Raw genomic sequence first — 18297 nt, 5'->3', positions numbered from 1 at the left:
TAGCCATAAAAAAGGATAGATGAAGCAGGTATCACCAATACGGGTTTTTTTTTTGCTAGTCGATAACAACAACTGCAGACTAAGGGTGTGCTGCAGGTAGGGGTGTCAACGGGTCGGGTTTGGTTCAGACCCAGTGGAACCTGACTTGGACCAGATTTTCGGGTATGGCATCGGGTCCGGACCCAGGTCTAGTATAAGAGAAACCATACACGGACCCGATAAGAACTACATGAATTAGGCCCGGACCATACCCGGTAAAATAATATTTTTTATCATTTTTACATTGGAAAATTGTGGGTCTTAATCGAAACTCGGGTCGGGCCCGGGTCTGGTATAAAATTTCACAAACTATACCCAGATTCATGTATTAATCGGACCTTTGGGTCCGGTCCTGGGTCTTAATCAGGTCTTCTTATTTGTCACCATACCCGGACCCTATAGGGTTTGGTCCGAGTAAACCAGACCCATTGACACCCCTAGCTACAGGTAACAATTAGATCCCTCTGCCCCTTTTTTATCGAGGAAATATAAGAAGAGACAAAAGAACCAAGGAAAGTCAAGAAAAGGTCTTTCAAGAAGGAAAGAAATAAGAAAGAAAATATTTAAAGAGAAAAGACTTCCAAGAACAAGAAAGAAAGTATTTAAAGGGAGAAGATACGTTCCACCTTTTTTTTTTGGAGGAGCGATGTATATGGCAATCTGAAAATTTTCAGGTCTGAATTCCCTCTCTTTTTTTTGGAGGATGTGATAACCTTTTTTTTTGAAGGACGTGCTTTGAAAGAATAAAGAATAAAGAAACTAGAAAGAATAAAGCAAGGGAAGAAGGAATAAAGAAGATCAAACCTTTTTCGGCAGCCTCTGATTGATAGGCTTATTCTCGCCCTTCTCTGATACCATGTTAGATTTGGCAGAGTTGAGCCCTCAGGTCACAAGAGAGAGAAGAAGAAAGAACACAAGAAAGTTCTAGGGGACGTCCTCAGATTCATTATTGGGGTGACATTCCTAGAGGTGTATTTATAGGAGTAAAGTAGTGATACATCAGGACTCCTTTAGACAGTTACTTCAGGACTCTTTTGTAAAATGCAAGACTTTGAGTTGACTATATCTCATCCCAGCTAGGTTCCTATTATGGGTAAGACTCCTCATGCCACATCATCTGACACATCACACTAATGACATGTGTCATCATGACACGTCCTATGTCGCGTCACCTAGTCTTTACACATTACACCCTGTACCACTTTAGCTCTGTTCTTTTCAAATTCTTTCTCTTTACGACACTTGGAATATCACCAATCATGGATAAAGCAAGCAGAATAATCTCATTTATCCGATCCCAAACTGATGTTATTGAGATAAGGCACCATTTTCACTTGATTCTGAGCCTTCATTGTTATATCATCAGGTTCTGAAGGAAACGTTGGTTCGGCATGGGTTCAATTTTGAATCAGAGACAGATACTGAAGTTATTCCGAAGCTGGCAAAGTTTGTCTTTGACAAGTTGTCAGAGCAAGGTGATTTTCTTTGACCTTTCAAAAGATCCTCTCTCTCTCTCTCTCCATTCTCTTTGCTAGTCATTTTGGTTGCTGACTCTTTAGTGCTGATTTGTCTTTCCCCCAAAATGGGAATATACTTTAGTTTAAACTCTTTTTTTGCAGGTGACCTGCCAGTCACCTTCAGTCAAGTTGTTTTGGAAGTTATGAGGCAGCTCGAGGGAGCATATGCACTGATATTCAAGAGCCCACACTACCCAAATGAGTTGATTGCATGCAAACGTGGGAGTCCATTGCTTCTTGGCCTAAAAGTAAGCTTTTCTGGCACAATGTGGGAAGTCGTAATTTTTTGTACCATTTGGGAAGACAGTGGTCTCTACACTGAAGCTGCTGATTGTTCAATACTTGGAAATTGTTTTATTAATCATGAACTATTGTTTCTAAAAAAAGTTATTTTTATTTTCTTGATGTTTACTTAAAAATTTATTGTAGCTATAAGGAGCATGGGACTTCTACGCTTTTTACTTGAATTTGCCACCTATATGAGCCTCCCTGTTAACATATGTATGCAACTATTTATTTGTTGCTTGTCCACATCATGATCAATTGTTTGTGGTATTAAGTTGGTGTACATGTCTGAAATGACATTTTGTATTATACTATTAGTAATCTTTCTTAGCCTGTTTCGTTTTTATAGGTCTTTTAGTTATTCACGTAAAAACATCTAATGCTTAGAAACAGTCACTGTCCCATTAGCTGTTCCTCATGATGCATTTATTAAAGAGATTTATCTACTTGCTTGCATGAACTAGACTATGATATGTTTTTTCTACTTCTGTTAGGATGACTATTGTACGGAAATGAGTTGGGCATTGTGAACCCACCCTTTACCCTACACAGTTACATAAAATATGAGACATACACACAGATGAACTTAAATCACCCGCCTCTGTGTCTATGCCCTTGTGCATGCATCCATATACACATGCAGAATTGCAGATCAAGTGTGTGGATCACTTCATTGAATAGTAAAAGCTTTATTTCTTAACTACTGTACTCATAACAATGTGTCTTTCAAAATACAATTTCAGGAGTTATTCCTCCATGCATGGTGTGAATCAACTGTAGATTGACTCTTTAGGTTATTTCTTGGACAACAATTTCATACAATGACCAAAGTGTTAGAACGTCACATGTTATATATATATAACAAATATATTTTGTAATACTTCTTTTTCATCTTTTTTGTGAGGTTCCTCTCTTAATAATATTTGATATTCTTGTGCCTTAGTGCACATTTTGATATTTGTGCCTTAGAGCACTTTGTGTTATTTTTCGCCTTAGCGCATTTGATAAATGAATGTTGTTGTCAAGTTTTTTGTAAACTTGATTATTTGTGAGATTCTTCGCATGGTATCAGAGCTTGGTTTATAATCACTCATAAAGCGCGCATTGGTGGGCTGCCTCGTAGAGCGTGTTCGTAGTTCTTCCTTGCTGGTGGTCTTCTTTTTCTCTTTGTTCATCATGGGTAAATTCTTCCTGCACAACACAAGCAACTCCAACTTTATTCCGCCATTTAAGCTTGATGGAAACAATTATATCATTTGGGCGGGACATTTGAAAACATTCATAAAAGGTCAAGGTTTGTGGGGATACGTGAGAGATACTATTCTTGAACCCACTCCTAAAATTACAATATGTGAAAATGGTGTCGAGACAAGTCTCGAAGAAAAAGACAAAGCAATGGAAGAATATTACAAAAAATTAGATGAATGAGACATGAAAAATGCCAAGATTCTTTCATGGATGATAAGTAGAGTTGAGACAAAAATTGCCTCAAATCTTTTGTATTACAAAAGGCAAATGAAGCATGTGAATATCTTAGAGGTATGTTTACCGAAAAAGATATGGCTCATAAGTATTATCTTCAAGAAAAGCTAGAAATATTAAATAAGGAGATAAGAATGTTAGAGATTATTTTATGGAGTTATTATCCATTTGGACTCAACTTGCTCAATTTGAACCCAAATGGTAAGGTAAGTATATTGAGATGTAGAGAGTTCAAGTTGAAGAAGATAGACTCTTTGCTTTTCTTTATGGATTGAGACCCGAGTTTGAACAAACTAGGGCTTGCTTGCTATCATCCTCATCGCCTCCTCCTATTCATGAGATCCTCACTAAATTTAGTGGAGAAGAGACTAGGCTAAGTATGAGTAAGAATGATAATGTTCTTGCTACTTCTAGCAATGGTTAAGAAGATGATTGTGCACTTGTCGCTTCCAAACCGGGACATTATATCAAGCCATATAGACCTTCTCATTTTAACAAAAATAGAGGAGAGTCAAAAATAATTTGTCATAAGTGTCATGAGCCCGGCCATATTAGGCGTCAATGTCCTAGATTCAAGGACTATAGACCTCAAGAAAAAACGAGTTGCCGCGGCCCCGTCAAAACAAGACGAAGACACTCTAAATCTCAAAGATCTCACCAAATCATTATCTCAATTGACAGAGGCATTGCAACCATTGCTTAAATGATCTACCTCAGGAGTGGTCATTGCATCCTCTTCTACTCTTGGTATGTGCTCTTGGCTTCTTGATTCAAGAGTTTCATTTTATATGACCCCATACAAGTCTATTTTATCTGAGTGTCAATCTAACTCAAATGCATCATTTGTTTTCACTGCCGATGGAACTTCATTGTAAATAGAGGGTGTTCGAATTTTTAAAAATGATTTGACAAAACACAAGTTTTATATTCTAAAAGTAAGACTTATACCAAAACTTCATCTTAATTTACTTTCCGTTTCTCAAATCTCGGATCATGGATGCGATGTCATTTTCTCATCAAATAAATGTTGGGTGCGGGATCACCAGTCCAGAAAATTGATTGGAAAATGTTCTAGGCAAAGCGATCTTTATTATATGAACTTTCTTTGTATTCTAAAGAAATCATTTTGTAATATTGCCCAAACAAAAGATATAAAAATTTGGCATCATAGACTTGGGCATCCAAATATAAGGAAATTGAATTTTGTACCTATTACTAAGGACCTTTGCAAATATAATTTTGAATGTAAAGAATGTTTACTTGGAAAAATGACATCCTTGCCTTATGAACAAAGAACCTTTTTTCTCTTCAATGCCCTTTGAGTTGGTTCATTCGGATGTGTGAGGTCCTGCTCTGGTGATTTCTAAAGGAGGATTCTCCTACTATGTTGTATTTGTTGATGATTTCACTAGATATTGTTAAATCTATTTTCTTAAGTTTAAATCTGATGTATTTGCAACCTTCAAAACTTTCCATAACATGATTAAAAATCAATTTGAAAGTAAGATCAAAATTCTCAGAACTGACTCTGGGGGAGAATATTTGTAAAATGATTTTAAACAATTTTTAGAAAATGAAGGAATTTTTCATCAAAGATCATGTCCTAGAACTCCACAACAAAATGGGATTTTAGAAAGAAAACATAGACATATTATGGAAACTACAAGGACACTACTTATTGCTAAGAATGTTCCTAAAAATCTTTGGGCGATGCCGTCAAAAACTTTGTCCAATGAAATTCTTTTTAAAAAATTATTCAAATACCAACCCGACTATCAAAGACTGAGAATCTTTGGTTGCAAATGTTATGTCTTAAATGATAAAGGAAACAAACTATCTTCTAAGGCCATCCCCTGTGCGTTCATTGGTTATTCTAAAACACAAAAAGGGTTTTGTTGAGAATAGGTGGTTTTAAGTTTAAGTCTTCTTAGATTAGAGGTTATTTGAAATTTTAATTTAATGATGGACTTAGATGTAATTTATTCTTTTTGGCCTCTCTCTATTTAACATAGAGAGTAGCCCTAATAACATCTTAACGAGTTTCTTATTGTGCAGCCGACTCTCTCTCTCTCTCTACCCAGGTGACTGCACATCACATCTTCCTTCTACATGGTATCAGAGCTTTCGATCTCGGGAGCGTAATCAATAGGGATTGATCTTCTCCAACGAAAAAAAAACTTATATTGAAATCAGGTTTGTTGTTCTTTCTGTCGTGGAAGATCTGATAACAGATCTGGGATTTGACCCAGATCTATCATCAGATCTAAGGGAGCAGATGTGGAGCCGTAACCCTTGAGCTCCTCAGTTTGGAGTATTTTTTTTTCAGCTGTGATCTCCTGCCGTGATTTTTTTTTTGTGATTTCCTGTTGTTTGGGAGCAGCAGAAATTTTAATTTCCTGTGCTATTGCGTGTGATCGAGATTCATTTCATGTGTTGTTGCGTCTGATCGAGATATGACTGATTTGTTTAACCTTGCCCTGAAGACCTGATATTCTTATTGGCTGTCGAGCCTTATATGTTTGGAGAGCAGCAGTTGTCGTGATTCCTTTTCTGCGTCTGCATATTATCGTTGGTCGTGATTTGTTTGGGAGCAACAATGGTCGTGATTCCCTGGATTTTAGTTGGTTGTTTTATTTCAGAATATGGATTTCAGCAGTCGTGATTCCCTGCTGTGTCGTGGTTTTTTTTTAACATGCGTGGTGTGAAAGAAGCATGTTAGTTTCAGTTATCCTTCTGTCGTGGAAACAACAGGCGTGATTCCCTGCTGTGTTGGAAAATTTTCCTGTTTGTGGGCTGCTGTTTTTTCTGTCGTGGAAACAACAGGTGTGATTCCCTGCTGTGTTGGAAAATTCTTCCTGTTTGTGGGCTGATGTTCTTTACTGGTTGTCATATTGCCTGACGCATGATTATAACACTTGATGTTCAAGTGAGGTAATCTGATTTTTTTTGTTGAAATTGAATTACATCTTCAGTATGGCTGAAACTTCGAAAGGTGATTCCAAAATTGAACATATTGGGGATTATAAGGCTTTTGCCAATCCCTTCTCATACGGCTCTTCTGTAAGGTTGAATGAAACCAACTATGCCAGGTGGTCCAGAACTTTTATGATGTCGGTATCTGGACATCGTCGAAAACATATTTTGTTGGAAGACGAACCCACTGAAAAACTGAGAAAATATGTTACATGGGATGAAGATAATGACATAGTTATGTCATGGATCATGAATAGTGTCGAACCCCATATTGCAGATGGATTAATTTATTAAAATACAACCAAACTGATGTGGAACAATCTTCGAGATACGTACTCACAAGAGACTAATGTGAGTCATATACTGCAAGTCGAACAGGAGATATATAATTTGCAGCAGGGAGATCAGACCTTGGCCCAGTACTATGCCTCTGTCAAAGTTGCGTTTGAAAGACTTAATGCTCACAGGCCTCTTTGTTGCTCGAAGCAAAAGGATCATCAAGAACAAACCATGGTTGCTCGCTTTCTTACATGTCTCTCTTCAAAATTTTCTGTTGCAAAAGTCCAAATATTGACTGGATCAGATGCACCTACTCTTGCTGATGCATACAATCGTTTGAGTAGACTTGCGATCTCTCTTCCACAATCTTAGCCTGTGACTCAGTCATCTGCTCTTGTTGTCTCATCTGGTTATGGGCGTGAAAATATTCAGAATATCAGAGGACGAGGTCGTGGACGTGGTATGGGAGGCAGATGAAAGCTTCAATGTACATTCTGTGGAAAATCTGGACATTTAGAAGATCGTTGCTGGGATAAGCATGGTCGGCCAACCTCTTCTTCATCAAAGTCATATGCTCCTAAAACAAATGTTACTACTATCGAGGCAACAAATGTACAGGATAATATCTCTGCAAGTGACTGTAGTATCACCCTCAATCGTGTTGAATATGATGAGTTGATAGCTCTTCGTCCTTTGAGTTCCACTCCTCCTGTAGCTGGTGTTGCCTACTCAACTGGAAATCATCTTCATCCGACTGACAGTAAGTGGATTATTGACTCTGGTGCATCCAGACACTTGTGTGGAAATTCACTTGTTTTTCAGATCTAAAGGATATTACTGTTCATCAAGGAGTCTCATTAGCCGATGGGAGTTCCTCCCCGGTTGTTGGTCAGGGAAATATTTCTATATCCTCCTCCTTACAGTTGAAAAATGTTCTTCATGCTCCAAACTTTCCTCAAAGTTTACTCTCTGTTAGTTGCTTTACAAAAGAACAAAATTATAGAGTAATATTTGATTCGATGGGTTGTCATTTTCAGGATTTGCTGACGGGGAAGAAGATTGGTAGAGGCTTTGAAGAAAATTGAGTCTACTGTTAAAATGTAAAACTGTACATATATGTATATATAATAATATTATATTATATATATATATATAAATACATTTTTAATTTCTTTCTTTTCTGTATTTTTTTTCCTTTATTTTTATTTTTTGTCTTTATGTCATCTAGTTCAGTTTGAACTAGAATGACTGTTGCTAGTCAAGTCCTGTCCAGACTTGACTAGCAATAGAGTTGTTGGACTGACACAGTCCAACAGCTCTTAATAGAGCTGTTGGACTGACACATTCCAACAGCTCTAAATAGAGCTGTTGGACTGTGCCCAACAGCTCTATTGAGTCCTCTTTCAGCTGTGTATATAAAGGGGTGCAGCCCCTCTTGTATTTCACTCCAATGCTTCTTAAGCAATTGGTTTTTCATATCAATAAAGAATACATTTTTATTTTTATTTTGTTTCCAGTTATACCCTTTTTAAGGGTTATGCTTTAGTGTCATTCTTGACACTTGCTCTTGTTAATCAAAGCTCGTGTTTCGAAGATCCCCATTTCATTTCATGGTATCAGAGCCGCGGAAGTACTAAATCTTGAGGAAAAGCTGCCTCGGTTTCCGTGCCCGTTTGCAAAAGTGTTCGCCACTTGAAGAGAAGTGTTTTATCACTTCATTGGAGAAGATTTCACATCTTGTTGTATTGTTTTTTTTTTTTTTCTTTCTTTCTCATTTTCCTTCTTGTTTCTCTTCTATCCCTATTCTTTCTCTCCTTGTAATCGATGGATGACAATGATAAAGTCACCATCATGCCTATGAAACTAAGCGATACGAACTATGTAACATGGGCTTCAATCATGAAGCACCATATATGGGGAAAAGGCTTATGGGGGATTGTGGATGGTTCCGATTCGGAACCTAAGCTATCTCTTACTAAAAAGGAGGGAGATAAAGACGTCCCTCTATCGGAAGAAGAGAAAATCAAGGCTATTGCCTCATACGAGAAGAAATGGAAAGAATGGAGAATATCTCATGCGAAGATAATGTCATGGCTTATCAATAGCGTTGACATTAAAAAATGCTCAAGTCTTGCCAAATTTGATCATGCCGATAAGGCATGAGAATACCTTAAGAATATGTATTCCCTTAAAGATATTGCACACGTGTGCAACCTCCAAGAAAAAGTTCGAATGATGACACAAGGAGACAAAACTATTCGTGAATATTACAATGGGTTGTCCGAACTTTGGGAAGAACTTTCCCTTTTAGAACCAAAGTGGCATTGTGCCGAAGACATCGAGCTTCGTCAGAAACAACTCGATGTTGAACATTTTTACCAGTTTATCACTGGATTAAGGCCGGAATTTGAAACCACTAAATCGGCCCTACTTCACCGGGGAAAAATTCCTTCTATTGTTGAAACTATTGAAGAGTTAACAATGGAAGAAAATCGTCTCCGGAAAGGTTCTTTAAAAATTGAAGATGATTCCGTTTTAGCCGTGTCTAGACCAGGGAATCATGTTCGATCATATAGGCCTCCTCACTTTAACCGACAAAATGGTGACTATGATAAGAAGAAAGTTATTTGTCATCACTGTCATGAACCGGGACACTACAGGCCACAATGTCCCAAACTTAAGGAGCTGAGAGAAAAAAGAACTGCAATTGCTGGATCGGAGCCTAAAGATCAGGATGCACCAGTTTCCCTGGCCCAACTAATGGAGATCCTTCAGCCTCTCATCAAAGGTGCCTCTTCCTCATCTGAAGCTTCAACCGGCGCAGCAGCCTCATCTTTTTCTGATTTAGGTAAAATTTCTTGGCTTCTTGACTCTGGTGCATCTTTTCATATGACCCCAAATAATCAAAGTCTATCCAAATGTGTTAAAAATAAAACAAGTGTGTCAAAGGTCTTTACTGCTGATGGGACTTCTCTTGAAATAGAAGGAATAGGAGATTTTGAAAAAATTTATAAAACAAAAAAATTTTTTATTCCAGAAATTAGACATGTTCCCAAATTAAATTTAAATCTTTTATCTGTATCTCAAATTTCTGATTATGGGTGTAATATTTCTTTTTCTTCTCATGGTTGTTGGGTACAGGATCGCCAGTCAGGCAAGCTGATTGGGGAAGGCCATAGAGAAGGAGGACTCTATTACATGGATTTTTTGGAAATGCCGAAGAAAGCTTTTTGTTATAATATTCAAAAAATAGAGTTGGAACTGTGGCATAAGAGACTTGGTCACCCACATATAGCCAAAATCCAACATTTTCCAAATCTAGGGAAATTTTGTAACTCTGAATCATTTGATTGTAAAGATTGTATTCTCGGCAAAATGAAAAGATTACCATTTCAGAACAGAACCTTTTTCTCTTCAAGACCACTTGAATTAATACACTCGGATGTTTGGGGTCCTGCACCAGTAATTTCTAAAGGAGGATTTGTTTACTATGTTATTTTTGTCGATGATTTCTCCCGACATACGTGGATGTACTTTCTCAAACATAAGTTTGAAGTATTTTCATACTTTCAAACTTTTCATAATATGGTTAAAAACAAATTTCAAAATGATATTACTATTTTTCGCACAGATTTAGGGGGAGAGTTTTTATCCACAGATTTTCAAAATTATCTTAAATTGCATGGCATCACACATCAAAGATCTTGTCCTTATACACCTCAACAAAATGGACTGGCAGAACGAAAACATCGCCATATTATAGAAACCACTAGAACTTTATTAATAGCAAATCAAGTCCCTAAAGACTTTTGGGCAGAAGCTGCCTTAACTGCCACCTATCTCATTAATAGGATGCCATCTTCTTCGTTACAAAATATCACTCCCATTGAAAAACTTATGAACATTTCTCCAGACTACTCTAGATTAAGAATATTTGGGTGCAAATGTTTCATATTTACTGACAAAAATGATAAACTTTCCCCTCGTGCGATTCCCTGTGCTTTTTTAGGATATGCTGAAAACCAGAAAGGTTATAGATGTTTTGACTTCAAAAATAATAAACTATATGTGTCTAGAAATGTTTCCTTTCTTGAAAAGGAGAGCTTCTTTGATTTTAGAAAATTAAAAGACGTCACTGAGTACTCCTTTTTGCTAGATCTAACATCAACATCTGATGAATATGACCTTGATTGTAACTTTGATGATGATCCAAGAATTATTGATCTTAATGTTGAAAATGAAGAAGTTCATAGAGATACTAGTATTCAATATTCCAGGCGACAAGAGTCTAATACTCCATGTGCACTTGAGAAATATTCTAACATTCCAACTAGACAATCATCCTGAATCTCGAGGCCTCCAGAAAAGTTTGTATCATACGAGTCTTTCTCACCCACATATAGGGCAGTTATTGCATTAATTCACTCATATGAAGAACCATCCACATATTTTCAAGCAAAAAATGATATCAAATGGATAGAAGCCATGAAAGTTGAATTAGATGCACTTGAAAAGGCTTCTACATGGAATATTCAAGATCTTCCTCCAGGGAAGAAAACTATAGGATGTCGATGGGTTTATAAAATTAAAACCAAGAGTGATGGTACTCTTGAAAGATATAAAGCCCGTTTAGTAGCCAAAGGTTATGCCCAAGAATATGGGATTGATTATGAAGAAACCTTTGCTCCGGTGGCTCGTATGACTACTGTCCGAACCTTAATTGCCTTAGCTTCTATCAAAAAATGGTCTATTTTTCAAATGGATGTCAAAAATGCTTTTTTAAATGGAAAGCTAGTTGAAGAAGTATATATGGAACCCCCTCCTGGTCTAAGTATTCTTAAGGGTAAAGTCCTTCGCTTAGAAAAAGCTCTTTATGGACTTAAACAAGCACCAAAAGCTTGGTATGATAGGTTTAGTCGTGTTATGATTGATATTGGTTTTCAATTCTGTTTAACTGACACTGCTTTGTTTATTAAGAATTCTGATGCAGGGATCATTGTGCTTCTTCTCTATGTGGATGATATGATCATCACCGGAAGCGATAAACAGGGAGTTGAAACAATCAAAACACTTCTTAAATCTCATTTTGAAATGACTGATTTGGGCTTGTTGAGATATTTTTTAGGCATTGAAGTTGCTTATTCTCCTAGAGGATATTTATTATCTCAGACTAAATTTGCTTTTGATATTGTTTTCAGGTCTGGTATTACTGATGATAAGAAAGTTGACACTCCAGAAGTTGTTAATGTTAAAATGAAGATTGATGATGGAGAACTTCTTGCAGACCCTACTCCTTACAGACAGCTTGTCGGGGCACTTTCCTATCTATCCATTACCAGACCAGATATAGCACATGCTGTTCATACAGCAAGTCAATTTCAACATGCTCCTACTTCTGTTCATATGGGAGCAGTCATGCGTATTATCAGATACATCAAGTCTTCTCTTTCACGAGGACTTTTCTTATCTTCCTCCTCTTCTCTTGATTTAATTGCATATACTGATGCTGATTGGGGAGGTGATCCCAATAACAGACACTCAACCACTGGCTTTTGTGTCTTTTTAGGGGAATCATTAATCTCGTGGAGGTGTAAAAAGCAGCAGAAGGTATCTCTCTCATCCACCGAAGCTGAATACAGAGCCATGGCAACCACGACCATGGAAGTAGTTTGGCTCCGACGACTGCTTGCTGACATGGGAGTTGAAGCAGCAAAGGCTTCACAAATGTGTTGTGACAACAAAAGTGCGATCTACATTGCCAGTAACAGAACATTCCACGAACGCACCAAACACATCGAAATGGATTGTCACTACGTCAGAGAGGAATATCTACACGGGATAATTGATCTGCCATATGTCACTTCAGAATATCAGTTAGCAGACCTCTTTACAAAGCCTCTCGCTGCTCCCCGATTTCACTTTCTCTTAGACAAACTTTCGCTCATTGTACCGTAAGTTTGAGGGGGAGTGTTAAAATGTAAAACTGTACATATATGTATATATAATAATATTATATTATATTATATATATATATATAAATACATTTTTAATTTCTTTCTTTTCTGTATTTTTTTTCCTTTATTTTTATTTTTTGTCTTTATGTCATCTAGTTCAGTTTGAACTAGAATGACTGTTGCTAGTCAAGTCCTGTCCAGACTTGACTAGCAATAGAGTTGTTGGACTGACACAGTCCAACAGCTCTTAATAGAGCTGTTGGACTGACACATTCCAACAGCTCTAAATAGAGCTGTTGGACTGTGCCCAACAGCTCTATTGAGTCCTCTTTCAGCTGTGTATATAAAGGGGTGCAGCCCCTCTTGTATTTCACTCCAATGCTTCTTAAGCAATTGGTTTTTCATATCAATAAAGAATACATTTTTATTTTTATTTTGTTTCCAGTTATACCCTTTTTAAGGGTTATGCTTTAGTGTCATTCTTGACACTTGCTCTTGTTAATCAAAGCTCGTGTTTCGAAGATCCCCATTTCATTTCATCTACTACCTACATCATCCAGTGGGTAATGTTCATGCTGCAGTGGAACACTCATTCAGTCCTGTTCAGTGGCATCGTCGTCTTGGTCATCCTTCATTGTCAAAGCTTCATTCGGTCTTTCCTCAAATTCCTTCCACTACATCATTTCAGTGTGAAGCATGTCAGTTGGGCAAGCATCATCGAAGTTCGTTCCCTTCGAGTCAGAGTCAGTCTACTAATAAAGTTTTTGAACTTCTTCATGCAGATGTATGAGGTCCTAGTAAGATTCCTACTAGGACTCAGTGTCGATACTATCTTGTTATTGTTGATGATTTCTCTAAGTTGTCATGGGTGTTTTTAATAAAAGAACGATCTGAAGTTCCAAGTATTATCAAATCCTTAATTCTTGAAATAAAAACTCAGTTTGAATCTATTGTCAAGATTGTTCTCACTGATAATTGAGTTTAAATCAAAAGGTCTGTTACAATTTTACCAAGATCATGGCATTCAACCCCAAACTTCCTGTGCCTATTCATCTCAACAAAATGGGGTGGCTGAGCGAAAACATCGGCACCTGCTTGATGTTGCCCGGACCATTATGATTCAATCTAATGTTCCTGCGTTATACTGGGGTGATGCGATTACCACTGCTTGCTATCTGATCAACCGCATGCCTTCGTCTTCTGTGGGTGATCAAATTCCATTACATATCCTAAAACCTAATGCCCCACTATTTTCTTTCTCACCAAAAATATTTGGATGTGTTTGTTTTGTACACAAACTTGGCCCTGACCGTGATAAATTAGCTGCTCAAGCTACAAAATGCATATTTATAGGTTATCCCAAAAATCAAAAGGGATATCGATGTTATGATCTTATTTCTCGCCGAGAGTATGTCAGTGCGGATGTATCTTTCTTGGAATCCACTCCATATTACTCTAGTACCGGTTCCCCGCTGCAGGTTGATCCAGCTGAGTCTTTTCCATTACCTATACCTCCTTTTCCTTTGGAATTTGGGCCCTCATTACCGAACCAAACTTCATCCTCTTCCAGATTTAATAATCCTCCATTGGTATATGTGCGTAGAGCTCCACCTCCGCAAGTGCCTTCATCTTCTTCTTCCCCTGAGGTAAGTTCTACTGACAATAGTGATCTTCATGATGATGATAACAGGCCTATTGCTCTACGCAAGGAGACACGACAATGTACCTTATATCCCATATCTCATTTTGTCTCCGATGCCAGAATTGGAAATTAGATGAAAACTTTTATTTCAGCCTTATCTGCTGAAACTATTCCTCTGAACTATCAACAGGCAGAGCTTGATAACCGCTGGAAGCTGGCCATGCAAGAAGAAATGGATGCTTTAGTATCTCAACATATATGGGATCTAGTTGATTCCCCAGCTGATGCTGACATTGTTGGATGTAAATGGGTATATACAATAAAGTACAAATCTGATGGTTCTATTGAAAGGTACAAGGCCTGATTAGTAGCAAAAGGGTATACTCAGACATATGGTATTGATTTCTTTGAAACCTTTTCTCCTGTTGCACGGATGGGTACCACTCGTCTTGTTCTCTCAGTAGCTGTTCAACATGGTTGGAGCTTGTACCAATTAGATGTGAAAAATGCATTTCTATATGGGGATCTATCTGAGACTGTTTACATGCAACAACCTCCAGGATTCGAGGTTGAGGGGGAGTGTCAGAAGGTGTGTAGATTGAGAAAGGCGATTTATGGCTTGAAACAAAGTCCTCGTGCATGGTTTCAAAAGTTGTTTGAAGTGATGTCACACTTTGGTTTTGATAGGTCAGCAGCAGATCATACACTATTTATCAATAAAACTAACTCTGACATAGCTGTTATGGTGGTATATGTGGATGACATCATTCTTACAGGAGATGATTTGCAAGCTATTGAAGCCGCAAAGTCTCATCTTCAAAAACACTTTGTTACAAAAGACCTTGGTTCACTTAGATATTTTCTGGGTATAGAAGTTGCCAGGAGCCGTGAAGGGATGGTTTTGTCTCAACGGAAGTATGTTCTTGACTTATTAAAGGAAACGAGAATGTTGGGAGCTAAACCAGCAAATATTCCCATGGACCATAAAGTTCAGTTGTTTGAAGAAGGTCAAAACCGGTTGATAGCAAAAGCTATCGCTCCCTAGTAGGGAAGTTACTGTATGTAACTGTGACCAGGTCGGATATTGCTTTAGTAGTAAGCAAAGTTAGCCAGTTTATGGACAAACCAACTGAGGTACACTGGAATGCAGCTATAATGATTCTCGGATATCTAAAATCTTCTCCTGGAAAGGGGTTATTGTTCAGGAAAGGTGGAACTCTGGAGATAGTGGCCTATTCTGATGCTGACTATGAAGGATCTGTAGTGGATAGAAAATCTACCACAGGATTCTGTGTGTTTCTGGGAGACAACTTGATTTCTTGGAGAAGTAAGAAACAAAATGTGGTTTCTAGGTCAAGTGCAGAATCGGAATATCGGGCTATGTCCCAAACAACTGCTGAATTGATGTGGGTTCGTACTGTTCTTCATGATCTTCAGGTGAAGGTTTCCTCTCCTATGACCATGATGTGTGATAACAAGGCTGCAACATATATAGTGAACAATCATGTCTTTCATGAGAGAACAAAGCACATTGATGTTGATTGCCACTATGTAAGAGATATGGTTCAAGCTGGTCATATCACTACCAAATATCTAAAGTCGGAAGACCAAGTTGCAGATATGTTTACAAAGCCTCTTGCTAGACCAAATTTCTCAAAATGTTGTGACAAGCTGAACATGATTGATATCTATGCTCCAGCTTGAGGGGGAGTGTTGAGAATAGGTGGTTTTAAGTGTAAGTCTTCTTAGATTATAGGTTATTTGAAATTTTAATTTAATGGACTTAGATGTAATTTATTCTTTTTGGCCTCTCTCTATTTAACATAGAGAGTAGCCCTAATAACATCTTAACGAGTTTCTTATTGTGCAGCCGACTCTTTCTCTTTCTCTCTCTCTACCCAGGTGACTGCGCATCACATCTTCCTTCTACAGGTTTAAATGTTATGATATAAAAAATGATAAACTCCTTGTCTTAAGGAATGTTAACTTTGTTGAGAATGAAAGTGGATTTGAAGGAAATATGTTTCAAGACGTAAATTCAAACTACTCCTTATTTAAATTATTGTCTAATGATGGAGATACTTATTTAGAGCCTTGTATTGAGAATAGAACAACCGGTGAACCGATAGTATACACTAGAATAAATAAAAACATATCCGGTGAAAGTGTAAATCAAGCTAACCATGAAGCATTAGAAATTCCCTCTGAACAAATCACTATTCGTAGATCTGAACGAACCTCAAGGATTCCAAATAGATTTGTTTCTTATGACTCATTTTCTTCTAAATATAGAGCATGTCTTATAGTTATTCATTCATATTTCGAACTATCTTTTTACAATGAAGCAAAAAATTTACCCGAATGGGTAAAAGCTATGCATATAGAATTAGATGCTCTTGGAGGAGCCAACACTTGAAAAATTTTAAATCTACCCATCGGAAAGAAAACCATAGGTTGTAGATATGTTTTCAAAGTCAAGACAAAAAGCGATGGATCCTTGGAAAGACATCAAGCCAGGTTAGTTGCCAAAGGTTATTCTCAAGAATACGGAGTAGATTACGAAGAAACATTTGCCCATGTTGCCAGGATGACCACTGTTCGAATTCTTGTAGCTATTGCAGCTATTGAAAATTGAAATATATTCTAAATGGATGTTAAAAATGTCTTTTTAAATGAGAATCTTAATGAAGAAGTATAAATGGATGTTCCACCTGGATTGATAGTTCTTATGGTAAAGTGTTTAAATTAAAAAGGCATTGTATGGTCTCAAACAAACACCCAAAGCTTGGTTCGACACATTCAATAATGTTATTACAAGATATGGTTTTAAACCATGTTATACTGACACAGTTTTATTTATTAAGAATTCTTCTGCAGGTATTATAATTTTACTTTTATATGTTGATGACATGTTGATTACAGGAAGTAACAAAGAAAGAATCAAGAAAGTAAAACATTTTTTAAAAAATTCTTTTAAAATGACTGATCTTAGGTTCCTAACATACTTTCTTGGTATAGAATTATCATATTCTAACAAAGGGTATATATTGTTACAAACAAAATTTGCTTTAGATATCATTGACAGGTCAGGATTATCAGATGACAAAGTTGTTGACACTTTAGAGATTGTCGGAATGAAGATGCGAGCTAATGATGGAGTCTCTTTGGACAATCCAACTCCCTTCAGACAGCTCGTGGGATCTCTCATGTATTTGAGTATTACAAAACCAGACATAGCTTATGTTGTACATATAGCCAGTCAATTTCAACATGCTTCAACATCAGCTCATTTGGGTGCAATCATGAGAATTATCAAATACATCAGAGGCACAATAAATAAGGGAGTTTTTCTATTTCGTGAGGTTCCTCTGTTAATAATATTTGATATTCTTGTGCCTTAGTGCACGTTTTGATATTTGTGCCTTAGAGCACTTTGTGTTATTTTTCGCCTTAGCACATTTGATGAATGAATGTTCTTGTCAAGTTTTTTGTAAACTTGATTATTTGTGAGATTCTTCACACAAAGATCATGGAGCAGAACTATTCCCTATAGTCAGATAGACTGAAATATGTAGATGTAAATCTGAGTGTAGAAAGTCTAAGATAGGCCCTTGGAAATGTCAGCATCTTTGCTTATTCTGAAATTCCAGCTCCCTGCAGTTGGATTTAGACGAAGATTCCAAAAACAGGCTCCGAGAGGCTATATAATCCATTGGGAATGGCTGTGCAATATTTTGGGTCTAGTTATGGAAGCTGTGAAATTTCCTTATGGGGTTTAAACCCGAGTTCCTTTGGTTGACACGGTGCAACTCCACCAATCCAGCTATTTAATCATATGTTTTTCCTTTATGAGCAAACAGATGACAGCTCAAGATGCCTACTTTTTGTTGTTTTATATATATCATGGGGCATTTTAATGTTTATTTATCACATGATACTGTTTCCATTTAAGTCTGATCTGAAATATTAGCTGAAGCGGATGTTCTGACCTGTGTGCTCACAGAAATTAGAGTTTGCAGGTTCTGATAGTTAACTCACAAGTTGGGGCTGAGAGTGGCACTTCTAGGCTAGCTTTTACTCACATCTGATTGAATTTGATAAATATAGGTTCATTTTTCATATTTGG

General features: G+C 37.2%; 1 protein-coding gene across 4 annotated transcripts in view; it reads left to right on the top strand.

Annotated features, from left to right (window-relative positions):
- The window catches only part of LOC149814106 (glutamine--fructose-6-phosphate aminotransferase [isomerizing] 1-like), an 87589-nt gene that overhangs the window by 46953 nt on the left and 22339 nt on the right, over positions 1-18297 (top strand). For all 4 annotated transcript variants that reach the window (XR_016427986.1, XR_016427985.1, XM_089989590.1 and 1 more), the window contains exons 3-4: positions 1406-1514; positions 1659-1804. Coding sequence is in view for 2 of the 4 variants with exons in the window: in XM_089989590.1 (XP_089845716.1) it covers positions 1406-1514; positions 1659-1804 (255 nt within the window). In the remaining 2 variants the exon portion in view is untranslated. The remainder of the gene's footprint in view (positions 1-1405; positions 1515-1658; positions 1805-18297) is intronic.

This window comes from Nuphar pumila, chromosome 15 (assembly GCF_984573655.1).
Source record: "Nuphar pumila chromosome 15, dmNupPumi1.hap1.1, whole genome shotgun sequence".
Taxonomy (NCBI): Eukaryota; Viridiplantae; Streptophyta; class Magnoliopsida; order Nymphaeales; family Nymphaeaceae; genus Nuphar; species Nuphar pumila.
The sequence above is the reverse complement of the archived record's forward strand: the minus strand, read 5'-3'. Positions and strand labels throughout refer to the sequence as shown.